This window comes from Genypterus blacodes, unplaced genomic scaffold (genome assembly GCF_046128005.1).
Source record: "Genypterus blacodes isolate CSIRO-AG114 ecotype Tasmania unplaced genomic scaffold, CSIRO-AGI_Gbla_v1 ptg000048l_1, whole genome shotgun sequence".
NCBI classification, from domain to species: Eukaryota; Metazoa; Chordata; class Actinopteri; order Ophidiiformes; family Ophidiidae; genus Genypterus; species Genypterus blacodes.
The window spans coordinates 3,751,826-3,777,370 of record NW_027466861.1 but is presented as its reverse complement, the minus strand read 5'-3'; the positions used below and the strand labels follow the sequence as shown (position 1 = coordinate 3,777,370).

At 46.7% G+C, this 25,545-nt stretch overlaps 1 protein-coding gene across 1 annotated transcript; it reads left to right on the top strand.

The window, feature by feature from the left end:
- The first annotated feature begins 22,165 nt into the window (after positions 1-22,165).
- Positions 22,166-24,833, top strand: hey1 (hes-related family bHLH transcription factor with YRPW motif 1). The gene is made up of 5 exons (XM_076149716.1): positions 22,166-22,341; positions 22,448-22,523; positions 22,629-22,712; positions 22,848-22,929; positions 23,096-24,833. Exons 1-5 carry the CDS (start codon positions 22,256-22,258, stop codon positions 23,764-23,766), a joined length of 999 nt encoding a protein of 332 aa, XP_076005831.1. The 5' UTR covers positions 22,166-22,255; the 3' UTR covers positions 23,767-24,833.
- The last annotated feature ends 712 nt before the right edge of the window (positions 24,834-25,545 follow it).

The following is a 25,545-nucleotide window of genomic DNA, read 5'->3' as shown; positions in this document are numbered from 1 at the left end:
ATATAATATATATATATATATAATAATATAATATAGAGCTATAGCGTGTTAACAAGCTAATGTTAGCTCCATGGAAGTAGGCTTGCAAAAGTATTAGCAATACAATTTTAATTAAGATAACATTTGAATATTTCTGTTTTTATTGTTCACGGCAAAGTAACTAACCAGACAGGTCTATAAGGTGTGTATGTTTGGAGCGTGTGACTTTAGAGAAGACCAGTGATGTGTATGTGTGTGAAGTTGTTAGCATGCTGTGGCTACTAAATAAAGAAAAGAGGACAAGGAGAGATGGAGAGAGGGAGGGAGGGAGGGGAAGATGGACGGGGCTGCTTCAGACAGAAAACAAGTCCAAACAGATGTGAGGGAGTGTGGGACCGCTGTGTGAGAGTGTGTGTGTGAGAGAGAGTGTGTGTTTGTGTGTGTTGGGAGACCAAAAAAAGAAAAATCAACACATCATGAAGGATTAAGGGCAGAGAGGGAGTGTGTGAGAGCAGCGTGGAGCATGTGGGAGTGTGTATCTGTGTGTGTGTGTGTGTGTGTATCTGTGTGTGTGTAAACGCTTGTTTTAATGTACAAGTGTTTGTACAGTCACAAGTGTGCATTCAGCACTTTGTTTGTTGTCAGGCAAGTGTGTGTATTGAGTGCTATCTGAGTGGCATGTGTTAGAGCAGGCAGGAGGAATGCTTGTTAACTGGAAGTGTGTGTGTGTGTGTGTGTGTGTGTGTGTGTGTGTGTGTCCTCTGAGCCAAAGTTTGGAGTCATTTTGTGGGTAAGCATAATGTTTTTGGTCTAGTTATGCACACACCTGTCCCCTCCAGTCCTTCATCTGAAACACAGGCACGTGCGCACACACACACATAAGCACAGGCACACAAACATTTGGACTACAAGTGGAACTTTAAAGGAACTATTTTAGGTAGGAACTAGACCCCCTTCACTCCTTCAGCTCCTTCTCTACCTCCTTCACTCCTTCAGTTTCTTCCCTAGCTCCTTCTCTAGCTCCTTCACTCCTTCAGTTTCTTCCCTAGCTCCTTCCCTAGCTCCTTCACTCCTTCGGTTTCTTTTCTAGCTCCTTCTCTAGCTCCTTCTCTGTTCCTTTGATGCTTCCTCTCTCAGGCTTTTCCTCCTCCCCTGTGAGCGATGGAAGAAGAGCAGAACACTGAGTCACTCGTTTATCAGTCAACTTGTTTCTTTTCTGAAGGCCCGTCGGCTCGTTTCCCAGTGCCTGCTCCATGCCAGCTGTCCTCTCTCACACACACACACTCAAACACGTGCACACACACACTCAAACACGTGCACACACACACACACACACACACACACACACAGTAAACATTCACACACCTCACAGTAATAGTAGACAAGCAGATACACCTGCCAATATGCTTACATTGTAATACCTAAACACCCACTCACACACCTGTAGCCACACTGAGATGCAAACACACACACACACACACACACACACATAGATACTGTACATGTTGAGGAGTGCTCCTGTTTTCCCAAGCTCAAGCTTGTGGGAAAATCCTTGCTGGTCAGTAATTGATTCCGCCCTGCCAGCTCCATTAGTTTGCAGCACACACACATGCATACACACATATGCACACATACACACACACATACATGGCCAGACAAAGGCTGCCTAGGACTCCTCTTTTCCTTTCTTCTCTTTCCTCTTTTCTTTTCATTTTTCTAGTTTGTTTTCTGAAGTAAACTCTCTCTCTCTCTGTCTCTCTGATCTCCCTCCCCCAACACACACACACACACTCCCCCCTTTAATCAGAGTGACAGTGTGTTTTGGCTGTCGACCGTTCTGCCACCTGCTGCCCCCCCCCCCCCCCCCCCTCCATACCCCCATACCCCCCCAAACACACACACTCACAAAAACATGTACTGGAAGTGTCCACAAACATACTTCTCAGCACACACGTACAAGGAAATACACACACACTCACACACACACACGTCCAAATACCACGTTTTCTTATCATCCCCTGTTGGTCCCAGCCCCTCGCTTGTTTAGCAATTTGATTATCACACAGCCCGAGGCTCCTCAGCATCCAGCCAGGCTTCCCATCCCCGATGAACGGCCACTTTCCGTTCAGCCCAACGTTATCAATGACCATCATCACCATTATCATCACCATTATTACTCCAGTAGTCCACTTCAAAGCATTCATCAAAGCCTCGTCATGGAGGCGGGGGCGCTTTCACACGGGATAAAGCTTTTTTTTTATTTTGAATCAACAAAGATAACGCTTTTGATTCGCGTTCATTTTTGTTCCAAAATTAGTCTATCGGTCTGCTGTTTGAGAAACGTGGCGCCCGAGCTGCTGATTCGACATTAGAGAGACTAGAAAGTGACATTTACACTCAAACAGAAGAGAGAAGAGGCTTTACAGTGGCTGCTGAGACATATTTATGTGTTCTCAAGTTCTATTATTAAATTATGTGCATGTCTTTATCTTCATAGTATTTCCATGTGGTGTTTTGGGAGAAAACCTTTTAAATGTACCACACATGTGTCGCTGTCTCAGCTGACAACAAAGATGATGAACGACACACACACACACACACACACACACACACACACTCATATGAGGGTGTGATAAAGAATTCCCCAGAAACAGACTAGAAACAGACTAGAAACTGTTGTGATAGCGCAACAATAACCTGAGGTCACACACACACACACACACACACACACACACACACACACACACACACACACACACACACACACACACACACATCTGCCTCTGATTTAGCTTTTTTCTTTTTTTTTTCAATATAAAGCCTGAATCTAGCATTTATAAATCATGTGGAGAAAAATTATCAATTCTGCTTTTTATCTGGTACAGTTATGATACATCAGCTATACTTGCATGTTTCGTACGTATGTTGACAAATAATGATCATCAGTTCTACAACAAGTTTCTGTTTCTTTTGCTGGGTGTGTATAAATGAATGATGTCATATTTTCTGGTAGTATAAAAGACTTTAAAGTCATTCAAAGGGACTTCTGGGTTTAATATAATTTGGATGTGACAGCAGTGTATTGGCTGTGTGTGTGTGTGTGTGTGTGTGTGTGTGTGTGTGTGTGTGTCGTCTGGCAGTACATGTGTGCATGGGGTGTGTCTGATGCTTGACGAGGGTGGATAATTATGTCAATTACTCACGAAAAGGTTGCACACACACACACACAGAGCCTGCCTGTGCTCCATTTGTTAGCTGTGAAATATTAATCACAGTCAGCTGCTAACCTGAGAAGATTTGGATGCTGTGTGAAACCTTTTTATGCCACACACACACACACACACGCATCTCATCGGGGACATGCATATTCACATGTATATCAGTAACAGGCTCCTCACCAGCCCATCCTTCCACCCCTGACCTGACCCCCCTTCACTCCATCCTCTCTCCCTCTCGCCTGGGCATCTGTGAGTCCGTCAGTGTCCCAGCTGTCTGTGGGATTAGAACAATCCAAGGTTAAAGACGGAGCATTGGTTTGCTAATTGTTACAGACGAGAGCCCAGAGTGCCGTCTGTACGTCTAAACTGTGAGGGACGGGTACGCAGCTGACCGGGACCTAAGTCCATAACCTGTCATTAGTGAGAGACAGAGTCCTAATTGGAGGACGACTCTGAATGTTGCAGTACATAGAAAGACTCTGTCTCCGTCCCTGCGTTTATTCATTTGTTGTAATTCTTCACACGTGAGGTTTTAGTGTCGCGCTGGCATGAGCTGAAGGAAGGAAAACACATTTGTCATTCCAAAGTGGCACAATTCCGCCTGTGGAAAAGTGCCCTGCGGTACCACTAAGCGCGCGCACACACACGCACACACACATACACGCACACACACACACACACACACGACTTAACCGCGTGTCCCTTAACACGAGCTGACAGCTGCTGGAGGTGAACGGGTCTGCTTCACCTGCATGTGGCACAGTGTGAAGCCGCATGCAGAGAGGACGGACCCCCACCCCTCCACCCACCCTGCCGCTGTCAGAGTGTGTGTGTGTGTGTGTGTGTGTGACATGGGAACAAGCGGGGCTGCTTTAAATCAGGGCCTAACCACTGGTCTACTCAGCTGGGGGGGTTCCTGGATACTTGGCATTCCTACACAGGCCCGGGACTGTGAGAACCAAAAGACAGCAGCAGAAATGTTCCCCTGGTCTTAAAAGGCCGTGTGTGCGAACGTGTGTGTGTGTGTGAGAACGTGTGTGTGTGCCATATGTACTACAGTGAGTCTGTGTTTACTGTTTGTCTAATAGTACTGCTTAATCATAACGTGCACTTATTAGGTGGACTATTGTGATATTGTGTTTGTTGGAACAAGGTCAATGTGAGTGAGTGTGTGTGTGTGTGTGCTTTCCCAATCACTAACAGGCCTAATGAGAGTAGCTTCTGTCTCTATCTTCCTTTTTTTGTCTTTGTCGTACATCATTGCAGGGGCCACGTCAGCGATCTTATGAAGTGTGTGTGTGTGTGTGTTCATCAAAGGGTTGTCTCTATTGTGTGTGTTAGAGTACAGCTTGTTAATTTACTTACGGCATTCCTCTCTCATCGCTTTGGGTGTCTTTCCACTGATGTCCACTCGTCATTTAATCATTACTGGGGTTGGGGGGGGGGAACTGTCCTCCTGTGAGCCTGACAGCTGAGTGCCCCCCACTTTCCCATGCTGCCGGGGGTCAAAGGTCACCTACTGCAGCTACTGTCACAGTTGTTACGGCCGCTTGCACACAAGGCCTCGCCTGTGTGGGTGTAGGCATTGCTGGGTGCACGAGGCTGTAACAGTAGAGGCGTCGAGGGGCTGTGTGTGTGTGTGTGTGTGTGTGTGTGTGCAACACTACAATGACCTGCAGCAACGGGCCTTGCAGGGGTCTCCTGTTTGTTCTGGACCTTGTTGTGTGTGTGTGTGAGGCAGAAACGAACGCGGCCTTGTGAGGGACCATGAGGCCTCTTGTTTGTTTAAATTGAATGACCTAATGCGTGTATATGCCAGTCTTTGTGTGTGAGGGCTCACAGGGATGTGGATTGTGCCTGTGTGTGTGTGTGTGTGAACGCGCCTCACCCTTCCAACCTCTTGCCAGCTCCTCGCCTTTGAACTACTCGGCGTTCCGAATTCAAAGCTTCCTCCTTTTCTTCCAGATCAAAATACGTCAACCTTCACTTGTTATTCTTACCAGCCTTGTTTGGCCGCTCACATCTCTGAAAAACAGCCTCGGACCTCAGATTAGACTCGGCTGTGGCGGTGGTGTGTGTGTTTGCTGGTTCTCCGGTTTGCACGAACTTTCCCATAACCAGTGTGAGGTCAGGACGCTTGATCTCCTCCTAACCTGCATGTGTTTGAACTGTGGGAGGAAACAAAACGAGTTTCTCACCCAAAGTCTTCCCTTCAAACTTGCATTATACTACTCTTAAGCATGTATAAACCTTCACAGACACACACTGAAGTATGCTTACACCTGGTTACAAACCTCAACTATGCGACCGTAAATTACCCGGCGACTGACACGACGTGCATTAACTCTCCCCTTCCGCTCCATTCAGAGGCTTAGTGAGGGCAGATGAGGTCACACAGGTTGCTTTGTTATCGGCACCATCATTCTTCCCTCGCAGGTGTATGATCGTATGTTAGTGTTGTAGGTTTAAAGCTCCTATGTGTTCTTGCTTAAGCTCTTTTGGCACCCTGGAAGGCGTGCGTGTGTGTGTGTGTGTGTGTGTGTGTGTGTGTGTGTGTGTGTGTGTGTGTGTGTGTGTGTGTGTGTGTGTGTGTGTGTGTGTGTGTGTGTGTGTGTGTGTGTGTGTGTGTGTGTGTGTGTGTGGCTTCTGATGTCACCGCTCCAGCCAAAGGGCAAACCACTGCAGACGAGCAGCTCTCACCTCCTCCTCACGCCGGCTGCATGTAGGATCTTGAAAGAGGATGAAATTGTTTTGCTTGGAGGTGTGTGAATATGATGAAACCTCTGTCAAGACCCGTATACCAGAACAAAATGTATGTATTCCTGCAGGCGGCATTTGGATCGTGTGACCCGACATGTTTGATCACCTGAAGACAGAAAACTCTTATTATTATAAACACACAGGTGTGAAACTAAGGAAAAATACTTAAAGAATCAGCTGGTTTCACACGATTGTTCTTATGTGGGCAGGCCCTCGAGCAAGGCATTCAGTCTCAGTGATTCAGGGTTAGCCTGGCCTGGACGGGGGTTTGATGACATCAGAATGGAGGAATAAATGGAAGATTCTGATTCTGACTCGTGATGATGACGAGATTTCAACTGGACTGAAACTCTGCGCCGTCTTTCCTGTCGGGCTGAGTGTGTTGCCCGACAGTAATCCGGTGTTATGACAGTGACGTTGTGCACCTCACACTTCTTCCCACAGGTTGGAGGGATGAGTCAGACGGCGAGGAAAACAAAGCAGCAGGCAGGAACCTGCACGGATTACGCTCTCATCATGTGGAAACCAGACACGGCAACCGGAGCCACTGCAGCCTTTTCACTGACAGCCACTACTGTCTGACCCTGTGTGTGTGTGTGTGTGTGTGTGTGTGTGCGTGTGCGTGTGCGTGTGAATGAGACAGAGAGACAGGCAAAGTACTTTACATACAGTATATTGTTCTCTGTTAAGTGTTCCTTTCAGTCTTACCAACCCATTTTCTACCATTTTAAATCCTAAAAATCTACTTCTGAAAACAAATCAGTCATATCAGCCAGTGACATCATCAGACTTAATCTATTCTTCATTTCAAAGTACTGAAATTTGTTATTTTAGCGACTTTAAGGACTCAAGAATAGACAGAAATAACCTCTCTCTCTCCCCTCCCTCTCTCTCTTTCCCACACGTCCACACCCAGATAACATATTGATTCCTCTTTAGAAGTCCTTTTTCCCCTCCCTAACCCTGGAGTGGACGCGTCTTGTTGCCAGCAGCTCTGCAGAATACTAAACTTAAAAAAAATATAAAACAGCAACAAGCAGTCAGAAGTCAAACGAACCTCTGGACGGAAAAAAAACCCCAAACTATTTTCAGGTTTCCAGCTTTTCTAAAGAAACAACCCGAGTCCCAGAAATAGCCGAATAAACTGTGAGACAGCAGCTCTGCAGTGTTTTGCAAAGACCAACATGGCTTTTAAGGAGCGGGGGCTTTCCAGAGTGGTTTGTGAAGTGGACACACACACACACACTCACATATTCGGCACAGTGCATTAAGGTCACGCTTGTCTTATGTAAAACACTGCTACCCACAGAGAACTTTAGGGCTTCAAGCCAACCTGATGTTCACATGAGTTGAGAAAGTGGTGTGTGTGTGTGTGTGTGCGTGTGTGCATGTGTTTTTGTAAAGGCTACCAAGTGGGGTACGTGTGTGTGTGTGTGTGTGTGTGTGTGTACGTGTGATGTGGATGGCCAGTAAATGAGCTTCAGTGGCACCAAATAGACAGTTGATGGTTTGGTGGGTTTGGTTCCCACATCACCTCAATGCAGCTCTGTCCCAAACTCGCCTAATATCTTTCTGGAGTCTTCTGCAGTCTGGACTGTCTTTGTGGTCTCTCTGTGTGTGTGTCTGTGTGTGTGTGTGTTGGAGACGGAGAGAGTCTACATGCGCTCCTCTGTCCCCCCGTCTCCTCCTCTCAGCCAGTGAGTCTGGGACCCGGAGGAAAAGGCCAATTATAAAAACCCCTCTCTCCATCTTTGTTCTGTGGGCATAAACCACTTCTTTGCTTTTTTGTTTTCATTCTTTCCCCCTCTTTGGCTTTCTGACATTCCGCGTCCATTCCCACCCTCCCCGAAACCCCCACCGCACTCCTTTACTCACGCTCACACACACACACGCACACACACACACACACACTCGCACACACTCACACACACGCCCATGCCAACTTTTTCTAACTTTACAAGCGACTGTTCCCAAAGCCTGAAAATAGCCGCCTGCCTTCCTGCTCCTTCATCAGCACCGTATCTTATCATATGTGATTAAAAAAATGCTGGGCGGTGCTGCTTGTTAGACTGTCTGTTGCCATAGTTACAACCTAAGTTTGCATAGTGAGCATTTTTTGGAATAGTCATAGTTATATAGCATAAAAAGTAATTAAAGAGCGAGAGGCATCTAAATATACAAACATACCAGTGGTGAGACTTGAGACTCGACTTGTAAAAGCAACTCAACTTGCAACTGTCAACTGTTTGACATGGATGACCTGGACTTGAATGTTTTGACTTGGAAATATGTGACACTTTGCCAAAACACAAAGTTTGAAAAATGATCAAAATCAAAGTTTTCAATGAATCGGCTCTTTGTTTGGAAGAAGCCGGCTCAGTTCCCAAACTGGAGTTGAACCAGTCAGACGGCTCATCGAGTCGCACACACACACACGGCGACAGTGAACAGGTGAACAAACACATTAGGGTGTGTTTTCATCAAATTACATTTTACAATTACAATTTATCTGCAAAGTAATAAATACGAGCAGGGCCGCAGCTAGAGATCCTGGGGGGGCTCCTGAAAGAATATTACCCCCAAATATACTGTATGTAGAACTGGAGAGCAGACTGAACCATCTGCTACAGGGCAGGGGGGAGCTCATGGGTGGACTTGAGACGTTAAACTGATTTCATTAATATTGAGCTATTTGTGGGTTTTGTAACGTTAACTTTGGATTTTTTTCCTCATCTATAGAACACATAACATGTATTTATATAATCCTACTAGAATATTTCTGGTTCCCATCTGAGCTGGGGACCCCAGCATCCCCGGCTGAGATGGGACCTTCCACCCCTGACTCACCTTTCACCCCTGTGTATCCAACTTGGTGTAGAGAACCTTATTTCTTTGATTTGGCTGTGGTGACTCGGGATCTTTGTTCCAGGACTTTAGATTTACATGCTTGCAAAGAAATGTGGTCAAAGGTCAAAGGTCAAAGCTCTCCAGGTCCCTCTGTTATAGATATTGAACATTCTGCATGGATGAAGTACATGAATGTTTTCCAGGCTGAGTGCAGACTGACAGCTATAAATTGAATCGTAGCTCGCTGCTCGTACAGCTGCGCCCTCTCTCATCTCACACACACACACACACACACACACACACGCACACACACAGAGTTGTACGCAGTCATATGTTAGGCCACACTTTCTCTTTCTGTCTCCCACACTCAATATTTCATACCTCTCCTAGTCTCTCTCAAATAAACACACACACACACACGCGCACACACATACACACCCTCACAAACGTCCAAACTAGAATCGCTGCTCAGTGTCCAGCTCTGGGCGGTGTTCCCATCCCCATGGCCTTTCCCAGCACAGACAATGCTTTGTGTCCCACAAAGGAAGCTCTCATCCAGGCTCTGGGGCCCTGTTTGGCCCTCGGTGGCCCCCCAGACCTCAGAATGGCCCCCTGAGCCAAGCAGCCCCCCCCCCCCCCCTTCCCAAGCCACCCCACCGCAACCTGCTGAGGTGCCAAGAGGAACATCTGTGTGACTCGGTTGAGGAGATCTTGTTGAAGTTCTCACACTGACAGGAAGAGAGAAAAAGAATGCTGCTTATTTTCCTCTGTGTGTTTATACATGTGTGTGTGTGTGTGTGTATGTGTGTGTGGGTGTGTGTTGCGTGAGAGTTTCTGGGATTGCCTCAGTGTGTGTGTATCTCAGAGGTTGTGAGTGTGTGTCAGTGTGCGTGTGAACACAGCTCCTAAGCACTGTGAGTCCCCCAGTATTGATAATAGATGGTGTGAGAGGACAGACAGGGTGGGTGTATGTGTGTGTGTGTGCGTGTGTGTGTGTTGCCAGAACATCCCAGTCAATGAAGCACAAGTGTTGGCAGCCATCGACTCCAAAACAAGGTCGCACTGGCAAGAGCGACGGGAGGAAGGAGCGAGAGGGGGGAGAGATCAGGAGTCAGGGGGCGGGCGGAGGTACGGGTGGATGGAGAGATGAGTGAAGAAAGGAATGAAAGGAGGGATGGAGACATGAAGAGAGAGACAAGTGTGAACATGAGGAGAGGAATCGGTGCACGTGACAATCAGAACTGGAAATGTGAATCAGTCACAACGTAGCTGTGGTGGTGATGATTGAGTGGCGTGTGTGTGTCTGTGTGTGTGTGTTTGATGTCGTTCTAATAGTTCTGTATATTCACCAGAAGAAGAAGAAGTCTGAATCGTCCCATAGAGTCTTTTTCTACATTACATAACTGCTGAAACATTTTAATCCCAGTGTCTGTTCGTGTGTGTGTTTTATGTCTGCGGTAATATAAACTAACGTCACATTCAGTCAAGCAGCTCTTCCTGTTTAACTCCTCACACACCTCGTTCTTGGGAAACCTTTGCGTCGTAGTAATAATAATAATAACACACAGTGAGCTTATTGTTCTTCTTTGCCGTAATGAATCAGCATCAGCTTCCCTGACATTAGGCCTCTTGTCTCCTGGTTATGACTCAGCCTGATCGCTCCGACCTGCTTATCGCATTTGTTTGCCCACTCAGATCCTGTGTGTGTGTGTGTGTGTGTGTGGACGTTACTCAGCTCTTTCCTCTGCACGGAGACTCCATCCTCTTCCTGTCGCTCACAAACGTCTGTTTAATCTTCGATATACTCCGTGAATGAGGCTTCATCACTTTTATCGCTCCTCCTGAGCTCCGCCTGCCCTCCTCCACCTCTGTTTCAGCTCATTTCCATCATGTTTCAATCAGCTACATGTTAGACTGAATGTATGGGTGGAGAACAGTAATGCAGGGATAATCAATAATATTAATAATAATGATAAATGTAAATAAATAAATAAATGTAAATAAATGTAAATAAATAAATAGATCAATGTAAATAGATCAATGTAAATAAATATAAATTAAAAAATTTAAAAATATATGTAAAAAAGATAAATGTAAATTCATACATGTAAATAGATAAATAGATACATTGTAATTGTTAAATAAAAACAATAATGATATTCTTATATATTAATTTATAATAATGGCTACATGTCACACACCTGGTTTTACGAGCACTATGCCACTGAGTGAGTGTTTGGCCACAGTGTCGAGAGGGGAGGCCCTAAGGAGACGTGGCCTGTTTTCACTCAGTGTGCAGTACGTCCCCCCGGCACGAGAGTGTTGAAGTGGTTGAATGTTGTTTTTGCACATTAAAGCGTTAGAAAAGTTTCAAAATAGACCATGAAAATCAACATTTCATCCTTAAATCCCTTTAAGTCTCAGGTTTTAGCCTTTATGTGCCATTTACCAACTTAATCCATTTTCGAAGAAGGATTACGACAATAAAGTGTTTCTTTGCACACTGCATGCAAGACAGTCAGGACGAGGAAAACAAGAGAAGCATTTAATCGCGTTTGAGACAGATTCCAATTTCAGTTTGGGACAGAAGGATCCAATTGCAGCTGCACCGCACCCTCTCACACATACACTCCCACACATACAGACGCACGCACACACACACACGCTATCTAGCGCAGGAAGTGACATCATGCACCTCTGGCCAAAATGCAGGAAGCATGACAACAGCTTCTGCTGGACAAGAGGGACACATCAGCACCGTGTAATGCACCAGCTGCTGCTCCCCACACCCACACACGCACACACACACACACACACACACACACACACACACATGCAGTTTGTTATAGTTTTACATCATGCGGTATCGGAAAGTCGGTTTATGAATCTTTGTCCCATAAATTGCCTGATACGTCTTTAGAGTGTGCATTTTGTCTCTTCAACCTCGTTTCTTCATTTGGCAAAAATGTGAAATAGGGAAAAGCAGCTAAATATTCATATCTGATTCATAAATTATTGTTAATAATAATTGTTAATGAAATAATTGTTGAAGCAATAACACACACACACACAGTATAACATAAAATGATGAAACTAATTTTAACACACTTTAGAAGGCTACATGGAAGGAGCGCTGTTACAGTATATACAGTACAGACTGATCAGTGTGTGTGTGTGTGTGTGTGTGTGTGTGTGTGTGTGGATAGTGACTCCACTTGGGTAAGACGGTGATTGTGCTCTGACTTCCTGTTGTTATGTTTATGGCTCCGTGTGGTCAGTCTGCACCACGTTCCCACTGGATCAGGTTGCCACCACAATGCACACACACACACACAGACACACACACACACACAGAGGGAGAGAGAGAGAGACTCCTCTTTCTCTCACACATCACACACACAAGCATCTTTATGTTTTGCTCTCTCTCACTCTCTCTCTTTCTCTCTCCTGCCCTTTAATTTCGCTCGCTGTCTCTCGCTGGCTTCCTTCTTTTCTTCATGGATCTTTTGTCTTTGTTTGTCTCTCCCCTCCGTCTCGCTCACCCACACACACACACACACACACATACACACACACACACACAACAAACACCCCACCACTCTCTTAACTTCTGCCCAGCCCACAATGCGCTGCCTCAAAAGAAGAATGCATCAATAGCCACAACAAGTACACACACACACATACACACACGCTCAGAACTCAGAGCTTAGACAACACACACTAAAATACTACAAAGCAAATATGTGTGGTCAAGGGCGACATTAAATCTGCGGTTTAGAGTCATTACAGGGATGTCACAACATGAAGCCTCACGCTCTTTCTTTCTTTCGTTCTTTCTTTCTTCCTTGTCTTCTCTCTTTTTCTTTCTTGCCTTCTTTCTTTCTTTCCTTCCTTCCTAGCTTAACGACCAGCAGTGAAGGCCCGGGTGCCCATTCGCCTAACAAACGAACCCTTTCCGCTCTCCGTCTCCACCGGCAGTGATAACAAACACACAGAGCGTAAAATCAAGTCTGTACAAACGTAAACACATGAGCGTCCCTGAGTCTCTGCGTGTTTTCTCCCTCAGGCCCTGGAAACGCTCAGAAAGCTTTGATACTGCAAGGAAAACACCGAAACCTCCACGCTTACAAAGGATGTGTCTGTTTTAACACCTCTGCGTTTGCTTTGGAGCTGCACACACACGCACACACACACAAACACACACTTGTGAATGTAATTTAACGCCGTTATGTCATTTGTTAATTGACTCCTAGTTGTTTTTAGCTTTTGCAGCTCGTGTCCAGCGACCACAAGCAGCCTGTCGCTCTCCTCATACTGTGATTACGCAACAGGTCCTATGTGTGTATGCAGATTAATTGCATCTCTCCTTTTAATTGGATTGACAACACATGCATGTATGGAGTGTGTGTATCCTGTATGTTATCAGTGTGATCAGTGTATTAGCACCTATATGGTCGTGTTTCAAGTTCCGACTTGTGTATGTTGGCATGGTTTCCATCTGCGTGTTCGTCTCACTTTGCACTTCTGCCTTAAACGTTTGCTTTCCTAAAGTGGAACCTCACTTGGTCACAACAGGGACGTGTGCTTGAGTGTGTGTCCGCAGCAGTTAAGGATAATGTCGGCATGTGCGTGTGTGCACGTTCACGCATCTGTTTCATGTGTCTTCAAGTGTGTGTTTGTGTGTGTAATCCTTTCCAGCCGTTTCCCCTCCTTCCCCTTCGCTCAGTCACAGGCCTGGGAAGCACTCGTGGGGGTGATATCTCACAGCCGCTGTGTGTGTGTGTGTGTGTGTCTGTAGCAGACAGCTGTGTGGATGGCTGGGAGCAGCCGTTACAGCAGGGACACACACAGCACACACACACACACACTCAGCCGTGGTCCCACCTCCGCACACACACCCCCACCCCGTCCCCTTGTCCTTCTCGGTAAAGGGAGCTGTCAGCTGGACAGAGGGATCTGTGTGTGTGTGTGTCTGTGTGTGTGTGTGTGTGTGTCTAACAGGGTCAGTTGAGGAGTTAAGACATGGATGCTACAGTATAGGTTATGAGTGTGTGTGGAGAGAGAGAGAGAGGTGGGGGTCTGACCACCAGACGGCAATGCGGTGACCTCTTTAGCAGTGTGTGTGTGTGTGTGTGTGTTGGCTGAGACAGGGTCACATTACACGGTTGACTAAGTGTTCATGTACCGTGTACCATCTTGAGCATGTCGACGTGTGTGTGTGTGTGTGTTAAGGCCGTATCTGCGTGTGAGGGACTGAAGCGTGACGAGTCAGGAGCTCAGAGGTTCAACAGCAGAGAGAGAGAAACACACAAAGATTTAAGGGGAAAGTCTGACCAGAATTCCTCTTCAAATTCAAGAATAGAAATGTTGCAGTGAAGAAATGAATTGTAAACAAACCCCCAGTTTAATCTTATTATCTATCTGAGAGCTCGATCACGTCTCTCATTCAGATACTGCAGTAGAATTCTAGCAGCGGTACGTTCTGGCCTTGTTTCAGTCAGAATGGTTTACTCTAAGTTATTTTGAAGCACAGACAGGAGAGCCGTTGTGGGAGTCAGAGTGTCGGGCAGACAGAGGGACGAGCGCGACCCCACTGTTAGTGTTGGGACGCAAGAAAAACAGAGCTGTCAGTAGAGCTTCTGACTGTTAGGCTCTGTGTCAACCCGCAGACCAAATAAACAGCAATCAGCCTTGTGCTAACCACTTTGTGACACAGACACACACACACACACACACACACACACAGAGCGAGTGAGCAAACCCATACTCCTATCATAGCAACCGCACACAGCGTTCGCAAGTTTATATACCAGCGTACACACACACACACATGCCTGCGTGCACACAAACGCATACACACGTCACTCACAAGTCCAAAAGCAAATAAGCCGGGGAAGTCTGTCTAATGAATGTTTTGATTCTGGCCTTTGAGTGACGTAATGACAACAGGTAAGTCATACACACTTAACTCACTGTGGAGTGTGTGTGTGTGTGACTTCCCTCCCATGGATTTGACTTTTATTATGGGCTATACATGACACAGAGCAGCACATGTGTCTGATATGAGGGATCATCACATTAGACTGGATCATGTTGGGTTGGGAGCATTAATCAGTCACAGAACAATGAGTCCTATTGTTTTGTACAGCATGTTATGGTATAGAATGACATCACATGGTGTAATTGTTCCTATATAGTGTAAGGAAGTCATGTCTTTTCTAAACACTTGATTTAAACGGTGATGTAATGCGACACACACTACCCAGTAGCCATGTTTCCATCCAACTATTTGAATGCAAATCTTGATGTAAACAATTGAAAATGTTTACAATGTATTAGGCCAAATATAGACGGTAAACAGCTGTGGAATGCCCGTATTTATCAGGGACTAAGTGCTATTCTGAGCAAAGGAAACGACAAACTAGTGGGCTATTTTGAGGAATAAATGGACGAGTGTGAAGCAGCGTTACGTGGCATAAAAGCCACTCTGTTGTTACCCACGTCTGAATAAGAACAATACAATCTGGCTTTTGGTATAAATGTTAAATGGCTCCATACAGGATGACACCGGTATCAATAATGGAGGTAAAGACTTCAGTACTGCAGAGTTCTGGTAGATTCTGATTGGTTCTGTTTCTCTGCAGACAGGACAGATGAGGGATCAGACATCACAAGTCCCAACTAATAGACGTGATTTTTGCCTAATGCCTCTTCAAAGCCTCTGCAAGGGAGCGGACAGACGAGGAGAAGCTGAGCAGATCCCTGTGTGATTGGTTTTTGTAGCTGCTATAATGAGCCTGCAGATACGACTGAAGTGCTCACAGGGAGAGACGCATACAGTACACACACACACACACACACACACACACACACACACACACACACACACACACACACACACACACACACACACACACACTCTAGACTCAAGTGAGGGCTCAACTTAGACACAAATATGCTTGAGACTTGAGGTTTGACTTGGACTTCACCTTTGGAATCCCTAAAGAAAAACTGCATAAAATAAAATAAAATAAAATAAAATAAAATAAAATAAAATAAAATAAAATAAAATAAAATAAAATAAAATAAAATAAAATAAAATAAATGTTGTAGGCCTTGTGATAAAATCATAAATAAATAAATGTAGATAATGCATTTGCAAATTTTATTCAAACAGAGATCGTTCAATTGATGTACTACACCGATAAAAGTTGCTTATCCAAGAATTTTTTTTGTACCACCCTTGCCAGTCAAACACAAAGATATTCTAACTATGTGTTTGTATTTGTCTCTCTCCCTCCCTCCATCTCTCTCTGCTGTCTTCTGTCTCTCCCTTCATTCCTGATGAGCCAGTCAGACAGGCAGGCAGACGGGGCACCCTGGTCACGGCACGGCGGGCCGACCACTGGGATCAGCTATTTCCGCTGGTTTGTCTCCTGTCGTGGTTGCTCCACTCCCACTCCCACACACACACTCCCACTATCACACACACACACACACTCACACACAACCTCAAATACGCACATAAATATAAATACACACTACTGGTCCCCTCTGGAGAGATCAATTTCACGGGATCACGCGGCGAGCTCTGGTTCCCAGGCGCTCCTCACGCGCTCCGCAGACGTAGACGGTCCCTTCACACAACCTGACTCCTGACCCCTCATCATTACCGGGGTCAGAGGAGCAGCAACCCCTCAGTACGGCGGGAGGAGGGGGCGCCGCTCTCTCGCTCACTCACGAGACGGCAGAGATACCGAGGGAGGGAGACGGGGTGAGGGAGGTGCTCATTTTTGTCTCATATTTTTTTCTGGAGGCCAAATGTCAAACGTTAAAACATGTTTCGACTGTTCAGGCTCATTATCAAATTAGTCAAATGGGAGAGTGTACGGTTGTGTGTGTGTGTGTGTTCGTGTGTGTGTGTCTGCATCTGACAAAGGACCCAGTGATGTTTTTCCCATTACGTACCTAAAGCTTGATCCTGGTTATCATGCAGTAGCCGTATCAAAGGATCCAGCCCGGGGCCGTCTGGGTCACGGGGTCAAATGTGAAACTTCTTACACGGAATTCAAGTCACAACTGGTGACTTCTGACGCACGCCCATGTTTTCTCGCGCGTAATCTCAGCAAGTGATCTACAATATTCACAGATTAGCATGAAGGGAATAGTAGAAACAGGGCAGAAGTCAAATGAGGTGTGTTTGTTTGACTTTATACTGTGAAAGTGGGATTATCCAACCTGAGAGGGAAGTTGAATATGGCTCTTTGTTCTCTCTAAGTCTCTTTCTCTTCCCCTCCCTCGCCTCACAGTGACCACCCATCAGGAGTTTCGTTTACTCCAGACCTGACTCACGCCCCAGAACCAGCCGCTCCGCTTCCCACCTCGCCCCCCCACCCCCAGCGATGTCGCCGCCCTGAATATTCACCAGCAGGTACTCTGGGGTTCTTTTACTTCCCTCGTTTCGGAAATGCGAGGTCACGCTCTGGATTTGGGTCGACTGGAAGCGACAAATGGGAAGTTGAGTTTCCCCGGGCACCTGTTGTATTCAGATATCAAATGTGCCAGACGCAGAGATTAGAGGAGCAGTCGGGGGGAGTCCAGATGAAAGAGGTTCAGGTTGTGATACGTGAAGCCGTCCTGTAACACAAGTCCCACTTTTGATCCCCACAACAGCTGATGTGTCCATCAACAATGTGCCTTTGAGCAGGACCACTGGCTACCTGCTCAGCTGCTGAAGGTTGCCCTGAATAAACCGGGTAAAATGTAGTATGTTAGTCAATTTTCAGCAAATTTGTTGTATTTTTAAAGGTTTCAAAGATGAATATTAAATCATATCTGTGAGGAAAGGAAGAAAATTAATTAGATTTTGGTTTCATTTCTTCTTCACGATGCAGGATTATGAAATGAAAATGAAAGCTTGGTAAATTGTGTGTGTGTGTGTGTGTGTGTGTGTGTGTGTGTGTGTGTGTGTGTGTGTGTGTGTGTGTGTGTGTGTGTGTGTGTGTGTGTGTGTGTGTGTGTGTGCGCGTGTGCGTGTGTTTGTCGGCGTGTGTGAGAGAAAGACAGGCGCTGGAACACTTCCCATGGGAAGATGTGACAGAGATGAGTGTCAGTGGGTCAACTTCAACTCATCGTTCACTTCCTCAATGCGAATGCTCACACACACACACACATCCACTTAGTGACAAGCGGAACCTGTGTCCCGTGTGTAACCAATTTGGGAAGCAGAGAAGAATACAAGTCAAGAGGGGTGTCGGAGAAGACCCCAAAAACAAAACCCACAATGCACTTGGGGGACTGACAGAGGCAGACAATGAAACCCCTTTTCAAGCTTCAACTCCCAAAGGACAATACCAGGGTGTCACACACACACACACACACACACACACACACACACACATATAACCCCCAAACACACACACTCACTCACACACACAAACAGCCCACCCTTCCAAAGACACAATGTGAGGAGTTGTCACACACGGATACACACTCACATTCATAAACAATGTCTCTCTCTCACACCCCCCCCTCTCTCTCCGAGGCACAATGGTCGGGTGTCACACACGTCTCAAGCAGAATTAGCCGTCGCTTCCTCTCGCCGTTGGGGGGGAAACAAAGTTCGCCTTCCTCCGTGCGACGCTCAGCTCTATTTATAAACAATAACAAGGCTCGGCCCGCCGCAGGGTTTCGCCAGAGGGCCGCTCCAATTGTCCGGCACATTGTTTGCAGACGACGAACATCTGTCTGTGGCTAACCTGGGGACGCCGCGGCGCTCACACTGGCCTCACAATGACTCACACTTTCAAAAACTGGATTGTGTTGTGTAACCAAGAAAGCAGGCGCCATGGCAGCTTCAGGTACAGAAGCTGAGCTGAGTTAGCACGCAGAGCTTTAACGCCATGTCTGCTTTACGCTTCCTCCAGGTGATCTGTTACTGGAACTGAACCGATTTGTTTACATTTATAGGTTTGCTTTTTATTCTGTTAGTTCTAAAATGTATGAATGTGTGAGAAACAGTTCAGTTTCTGAGCTCAACACCTAATTTAAACTCTGTTTTAAATTTCAATCCCCTCATTTAGGAGCATATTAAATATAATTGCAATTGATTTTAGATGAAACTAACTCATAATAAATAATAATAACTCAATAAACTCCCTTTACACTCAGATTACAATGGAAACGTTCTAACTTCGTCTGTCAAAACTTCCTTATTTCTCAATAAGACATAATCAAAATTATTTTCTCCTCTTTTACTGAGATTGAGCATTGTTGCATTAAAAATATAATAATCAACCTGAAACTTAAACTGATGCTGATAATGTGACTGAATTATCACTTTTTTCAGTTCTGGACAGTTTCCAGAGCATTTAAACTCCACAGTGATTGATGGGGATTTGCTTTGTATGAGCCTGACTGAGCTTCTGTCAGTACTGCAGCTTGACTGTGTCTGAAACTCAAAAGCCAAACCTTCCAATCAAACACCTGGTGACACGTCTGACTGCTGTTTAAATATTTAGCACAGACCTAATGACACTTTAATGCAAAACAATTCAAGCCTGTGTACAACATTGATGTGAATTATTGGTGAACCCCCCCCCCTCCTCGACCCCCTTTTTAAAACAACTTCAAAGCCTGAAATGTGCACACAGAACTGCAACCATTTCCGTCTGGTGAGAGTCTAGACTGGATGTGTGTCTGTACGCTGATGATACGCTTCTGCTTGTGGCTTAGTACTGAAGTGAAACTCGGGCCTACGACGACTCCACATGAAACCTTATCATCTCTGACCAAAACTTCAGGATGTAGAAATGTTTCCCCCTTTGAACTGACAGCTAACCCCTGCAGTTTGAAGGGGAGAACCAGGGGGAGCGAGGAGGCTGTGGAGGTCAAGGCCCTACCGCAACCATCATCGTTTGGGCCCCGGGGTTTCACTCGGTTCGATGGCCTGATTTGCAGAGGGAGTCAAGGGGAGGTAGGGAGGGAGGAGGAGGGGGAGGAGGGAAAGGGTGGGGATTTGATGATGTCGTGTTGCGGGCCCTCACCTTCAAAGGGCGGCCCCTGAAAGGCCCTGCTAATCACAACATGTGATGAGACCGGTAGAACAAAGACAGCCGGGCAGAAAATAACAGCGTGGGAACTCTGGGTGAACTTGAAATACAACAAGAGGGCTCACACACCCCTCCCTCCCTCCCTCCCTCCCTCCCTGGTTACACACACGAACACACACACACAGTCACAGAGTAACGTGGACACACACCTGTGTTTATTGTGACAAAGGCTTCAGGTTGCAGGGACTTTACCCCCACCCCGACACACACACACACACACACAGCTCGTCAATAATCATTTCGATGAACGTGGGAGTGTGTGTGTGTGTGTGTGTGTGTGTGTGTGTGTGTGTGTGTGTGTGTGTGTGTGTGTGTGTGTGTGTGTGTGTGTGTGTGTGTGTGTGCCCTGCTATAAGTGTAGCCTTGTACGACAACAATAAGATGAAAACAGCCCTAAGTGCTTCCTCTCATTCATATAGGCAAACAAGGCAGGCGACTCCTCACTCCACCATGATTACTGTGCCTGTGCTCACTTTGTCTCCCACTGATAAGGATCTCTGTATTATTGTGTGTGTGTGTGTGTAAGCAATGAGTGATCCATATTAATTCAGTCTTTTGTGTTGTTGTTGATTGGTAGGAAGCAAAAATCTAATCTGCACAATAGAAAATGATTGATTGAGTGAGAATGACTGATCAGTGACGGGGTGTTATTGTTTATGTATGTGTCTCTCGCGGACAACAGGTCTGATCAACCTATAGGAGATCAATAACCCCACTTCCCTTAACCCTTCAACACCCTTGATTCAGAGTATGTATAGCAATAATGTGAAATGATACTAGTCCATAGTGTCATTAGTACTCTTAGATGACTACGGTGTGTGTGTGTGATGTTCTGTATATATTCTGCTGGGGACCCTCAGTGCAGCGCTCCCATTAGCTCCCCAGAAACATGAGCCCGCTGCGTATACAAACACACACACGCATACACGCTCACACACACACACCAGCTCTGTCAAATTATCTGGGGAGTGTGACCATAAATAGGAGCCACCAGTCATGTGGCGGTGATGATGTGGCAGCTCACTGAGCAGGTCGAGGGCTGCATGCTTTAATTGCATTATGGTTTTCTGGAGAGTCCTTGAAGTCCCCGAAGCGTCTTCAGGGTGCATGAGGTCCCTGTGCGGGGCGGGATCAGACCTGGTGGCTTCCTCCGCGGCCCGCTCGGCTCCCTCTCTCCCCGGGCTGAGTTAGTATTGGATTACAGGTTCACACGCTCGCTCGCAGACCGCCCGTCGCCCCGACCAATTGCTCCATTCATTCCAGCGCCGGAGACGGCCGCCGGCCTCTGATTGGTTATCAGCGCCGGTTTGGAGAACTTTCCCACGGCCAGCGCGTGCTGACAGCCGGCCAGCCACTCCTCATCACCGCCGGGACACACACGGGGGAGGAGGGAGGGGGAGGAGGGGGAGGAGGTGGGGAGGCAGCGACGGACCAAAAGTCTATTGGACCGCTGTCAAAGTTTCTACATAGATCGTCTATGTTTTGGTGACGACGAGTGCACTTGAAGTGTGACAACATGTTAAAGTATTTACTTGTTGATTGTTGTTGGTGTTATTTTTATTAGGGTTAGTAGGAGTGTTAGTGATCAACAATGGGAGGGACTTTGAACTGCATTTGTGTATGAAAAGTGTGATACACGTTTTGATTGATCGATTGAGTGAGTGAGTGAGTGAGTGAAAAAAATCAAGCTCTGTCACAAAAGCATTCATTGAAGGTCAGATTTCCACTTCTTTCCATTTCTTTGTATCATTCTTCATCAGAACTCAAGCTCACCTTCAGGGACAAAATGCAGCAGTGACTGATGATAGACCAGGAAAAGTCAATATTCAAGCTTAAACAGAAACCTTAGAATATTACAAAAATACAAACACTTCAGAGACCTGCCCACATAATACATAAAGACTAATATACTGTGTAATATGATGCATTTCCCTGTGATTAAAGTGATGCTGAGACAGAGCACTTGAATGGTACTCAGCTAAAACAATCCAATCGTTGGTTAGTCACCATACTTCAGCGTGTTTGTGTTGTTGTGTTTACAGGTGTTAAAGTGTTGCAGCTCTCCTCTAAAGGCCTCAGAGTGAGACCTCTTGTTGTTCCCTTCTCTAACTCGAGACGCGGCCGTATTTGGGCCAAACGCGCTGTCGCTCACGCACGCTGCCGCTCTCTGATTGGCCGATCCAGCACCTGGCTCCGCCCCTCCTGGCCGTTCCGCGGTGTTGAAATGACACCGTGGGAAAGCTGCGCGCTTCAAACAGAGGCGCTCTGGGCAAAACTCGGGCAGACGCGCGTCTGGCAAACACACTGAAGGACTATTGTGGAAGAACCTGGCGCATCAGAATGAAACGGAACCATGACTTTAGCTCGTCGGACAGCGAAATGGATGAGACGATAGAAGTGGAGAAGGAGAGCGCGGATGAGAATGGGTAAGTTTAGCTGAGTTATCTTATGATCATCACCTCATCTGGATGGAATGAGACAAACATGGGAGTGATCATATACGCTGAACTCTCCTGTCTGATCTCTTTGCAGGAACATGAGCTCTCCTCTCGGGTCCATGTCTCCCACAACAACAACCCAAGTGCAGGCGAGGAAGAGGCGCAGAGGAGTGAGTGATTCTCTAATGCATCTGCGCACTTACACCTCAAAATCCACTTATACTCGCTCCGGATTCTACACAGATCAGTCAAATAACAACTTCATCTCTCTACAGATTATTGAGAAACGGCGTCGTGACCGGATCAATAACAGCCTGAGCGAGCTGAGGAGACTCGTGCCCAGCGCCTTTGAGAAGCAGGTGAGCCAGAGGCCACATCATGAGATAATGATACACACTATTGTTAGAAGTCTCACATGTGAAAACGTTCCAATCACTGTGCACTTATGGATGATTTATTCCCTAATTGTCTTTCTGTCTCCTCCTAAATTAAAGGGCTCAGCCAAACTGGAGAAAGCAGAGATTTTGCAGATGACAGTGGATCATCTGAAGCTGCTCCATGCTGCTGGGGGCAAAGGTACATCTGGCTGCACGTAAACACACATGACGGGAAGACTAGTATCCCTCATTTGATCTCTGGAGCTCTGTCACAGACTCTAAGCCAGCGGCATTTAGATTGAACCCAAACTGAAGTTCCTTCATTCTAACTTGTTTTGTCTCTCTCCTTCTTCTTCTCCTCCCAGGTTACTTTGACGCTCACGCCCTGGCGATGGACTACCGTGGTCTGGGTTTCAGAGAGTGCTTGGCTGAGACGGCCCGTTACTTGAGCCTGATCGAGGGCTTGGACAGCACGGACCCTCTGAGGATCCGCCTGGTCTCCCACCTCAACAACTACGCCAGTCAGAGAGAGGCTCACTCCGGCCTCAGTCACCTGGCCTGGGGTTCTGCATTCGGATCCCCTCCGGCCCACCTGGCCCACCCCCTGCTCCTCCAGCACCAACAGGGCTCCCCGCTGGCAGCTTTACCCCGCAGCACCACCAGCAGCCCGAAAACTCCTCTGTCCTCTTCATCCACCTCATCTTCCCCCTCCTCATCTTCCTCCACCTCCTCATCCACAGCCGCAGAGACCCACGGGCCAGGTAGGCGTAGCGGCAGCGCCACCCCCCACTCCGATCAGGGGCCGATCCGGATCCCCCCCACCTCCAATGTTCCCACCGCCGTCCTGCACCCGGCCCTGGTCTCGTCGTCAGCGTCTAAGCTCTCCCCTCCTCTCCTCTCCTCCCTCTCGGCGTTCCCCTTCCCCTTCAGCGCTTTCCCACTCATGTCCCCTGGTGTGGCTCTCACCCCCCCAGCTCCTGCATCCAGTGTTGGGAAACCCTACAGACCCTGGAGTTTGGAAATAGGAGCTTTCTGACTGAAAAAGAAAATCCCAACAATCTTCCCAAACTCAACTCTACCCAGCTGAGCTGGACTTTGTTGGACCGGATCTCCTTTCCTTGCTAAGAAAGTACTATTTTTTCTATGATGTTGACATCCCACAGAGGATTATACCTATAGCTATAGGATTTTTATTCTTGGTAATGACTTGTGTTTTTGTATAGAATGAAAAAACAGTGAGGAGGGAGACCGCGACTAAAAAGCAACAAGTGATTTATTGTGTTGATTGATCTCTGTTCCTGCCCACCCCTTTAGAAGTTTCAACCACTGTTGTCAGCCGATCAGGAATGGCTTTTCCAGATGGTCAAGCAGTCGCCTGTCAAGTTCCTGGGTGAAACTGTCCCCCCTTTGTTTCCCCCCTCAGAGCTGAAACACCCAGTATTGGTGCCCTGGCTACAGAGAAGGAGGGGGGTGTCTGTGTGTGTGTGTGTGTGCGTGTGCGTGTGAGAGAGAGAGGAGGGCACGAGGTGGTTGAGGGTCACCCCCTTTTTACGGCATTTTATGGGGTGGAATAACCGAAACCAGGTGTTTGTTTGACTAAATGCTGGGAACAGACGCTTTCTACCATCTTCAAATAAACGTAACCATGATTTACCTACAAGCTGTTATGTTCCAACGCTGATCTGTTGTTTCACTCCACTCACTCCTCCTCTCCTCTGTAATACAGTCAGGCGCTGATTAGCTTTGCCAATCCACAGTTGAGGTTTTATATAACCTTTTTCCATTTGTATTCACTTCACCGGATCACTCGTGTACATTTGGTAGTCACCTAACGCTATTGATCAGTAATCACTTCCTCTACTTATCACAGCAGCAGATACAGTCAACCAGGCAAAGCTGTCATTTCCGCTATATGTCGTGTTTTAGAAAATACCTAACAATTACATATCGATCTTGTTATGTGTCTTTGTTGTGTGTCTGCTTGTAAGCGTCACTGTGACTTTGTATATTTGACGGTTGAGGAGCGAGCACTGATCGATCACATTTCTCTGCCTTTCAAAGTTGCTGCTGGTGGTAATGACGATTCCCTGTAATAAAAGAGTTCTGATAAAGCATCTGTGGCGCTATCGGGACGGTTTTTGTATGTGTTGTGTGTGTGTGTGTGTGTGTGTGTGCAGTGTACGTGGTGACGCCAGCTATCAGATGAGGCTGGTTGTTCTCTCAGCAGCCCTCTGTGTGTGCACAGGAAACCATTAACAAGGAGGGGATATCCTGGACAATGGCGACCCGGCCGGAGCCACACACTGCGTGGGAACTACAGTGGAGGCGAGGAGGAGGAGAAGAGGAGGGAGGGAAGGTTGGACGAGGATGAAGGAGGAAAGTAAGGAGGGATGGAGCGAGGAGGAAGGAGACACTTTTGTACCCTTGCCACGGTTTCTGCTCATACCAGCTGCACCGTCTGTTCTCTGTTCCTTCACTCCCTCCCGTCTTCTGCCAAACCCAAAGCTTACTTCCTCTTACTTCTCTTCTTCTTCTTCTTTCTCTAAAGCGAAACTCCCTCTTCCCCTTTTTCTGTCATTTCTAAGGATGATGCAAGGCCAGGTAATGATGTAAGCCTCACTGCTGCCAGAACCACACAGGCCCAATGTGGCGCCTCAGTACGGACAGCTGGTGTCCTGTCTCCCTCTGGTGGCCTTAAATGGTATTGCACTTGTGGAGACTTGCGTTTCACTCTTCCTCCTTTTTGTGGCACTTACACAATTATTTCATTTTGACAAACGAGTTCGATATTTTGTCTGAATTATGACGTTTTGCA

Bases quoted from the DNA above. Each gene is read 5' to 3' on its own strand.
- hey1 (XM_076149716.1), top strand. From the start codon at position 22,256: ATGAAACGGAACCATGACTTTAGCTCGTCGGACAGCGAAATGGATGAG. The intron at 22,713-22,847 runs GTGAGCCAGAGG...CCTAAATTAAAG, and splicing joins CCAGCGCCTTTGAGAAGCAG to GGCTCAGCCAAACTGGAGAA. The intron at 22,930-23,095 runs GTACATCTGGCT...TTCTCCTCCCAG, and splicing joins CCATGCTGCTGGGGGCAAAG to GTTACTTTGACGCTCACGCC.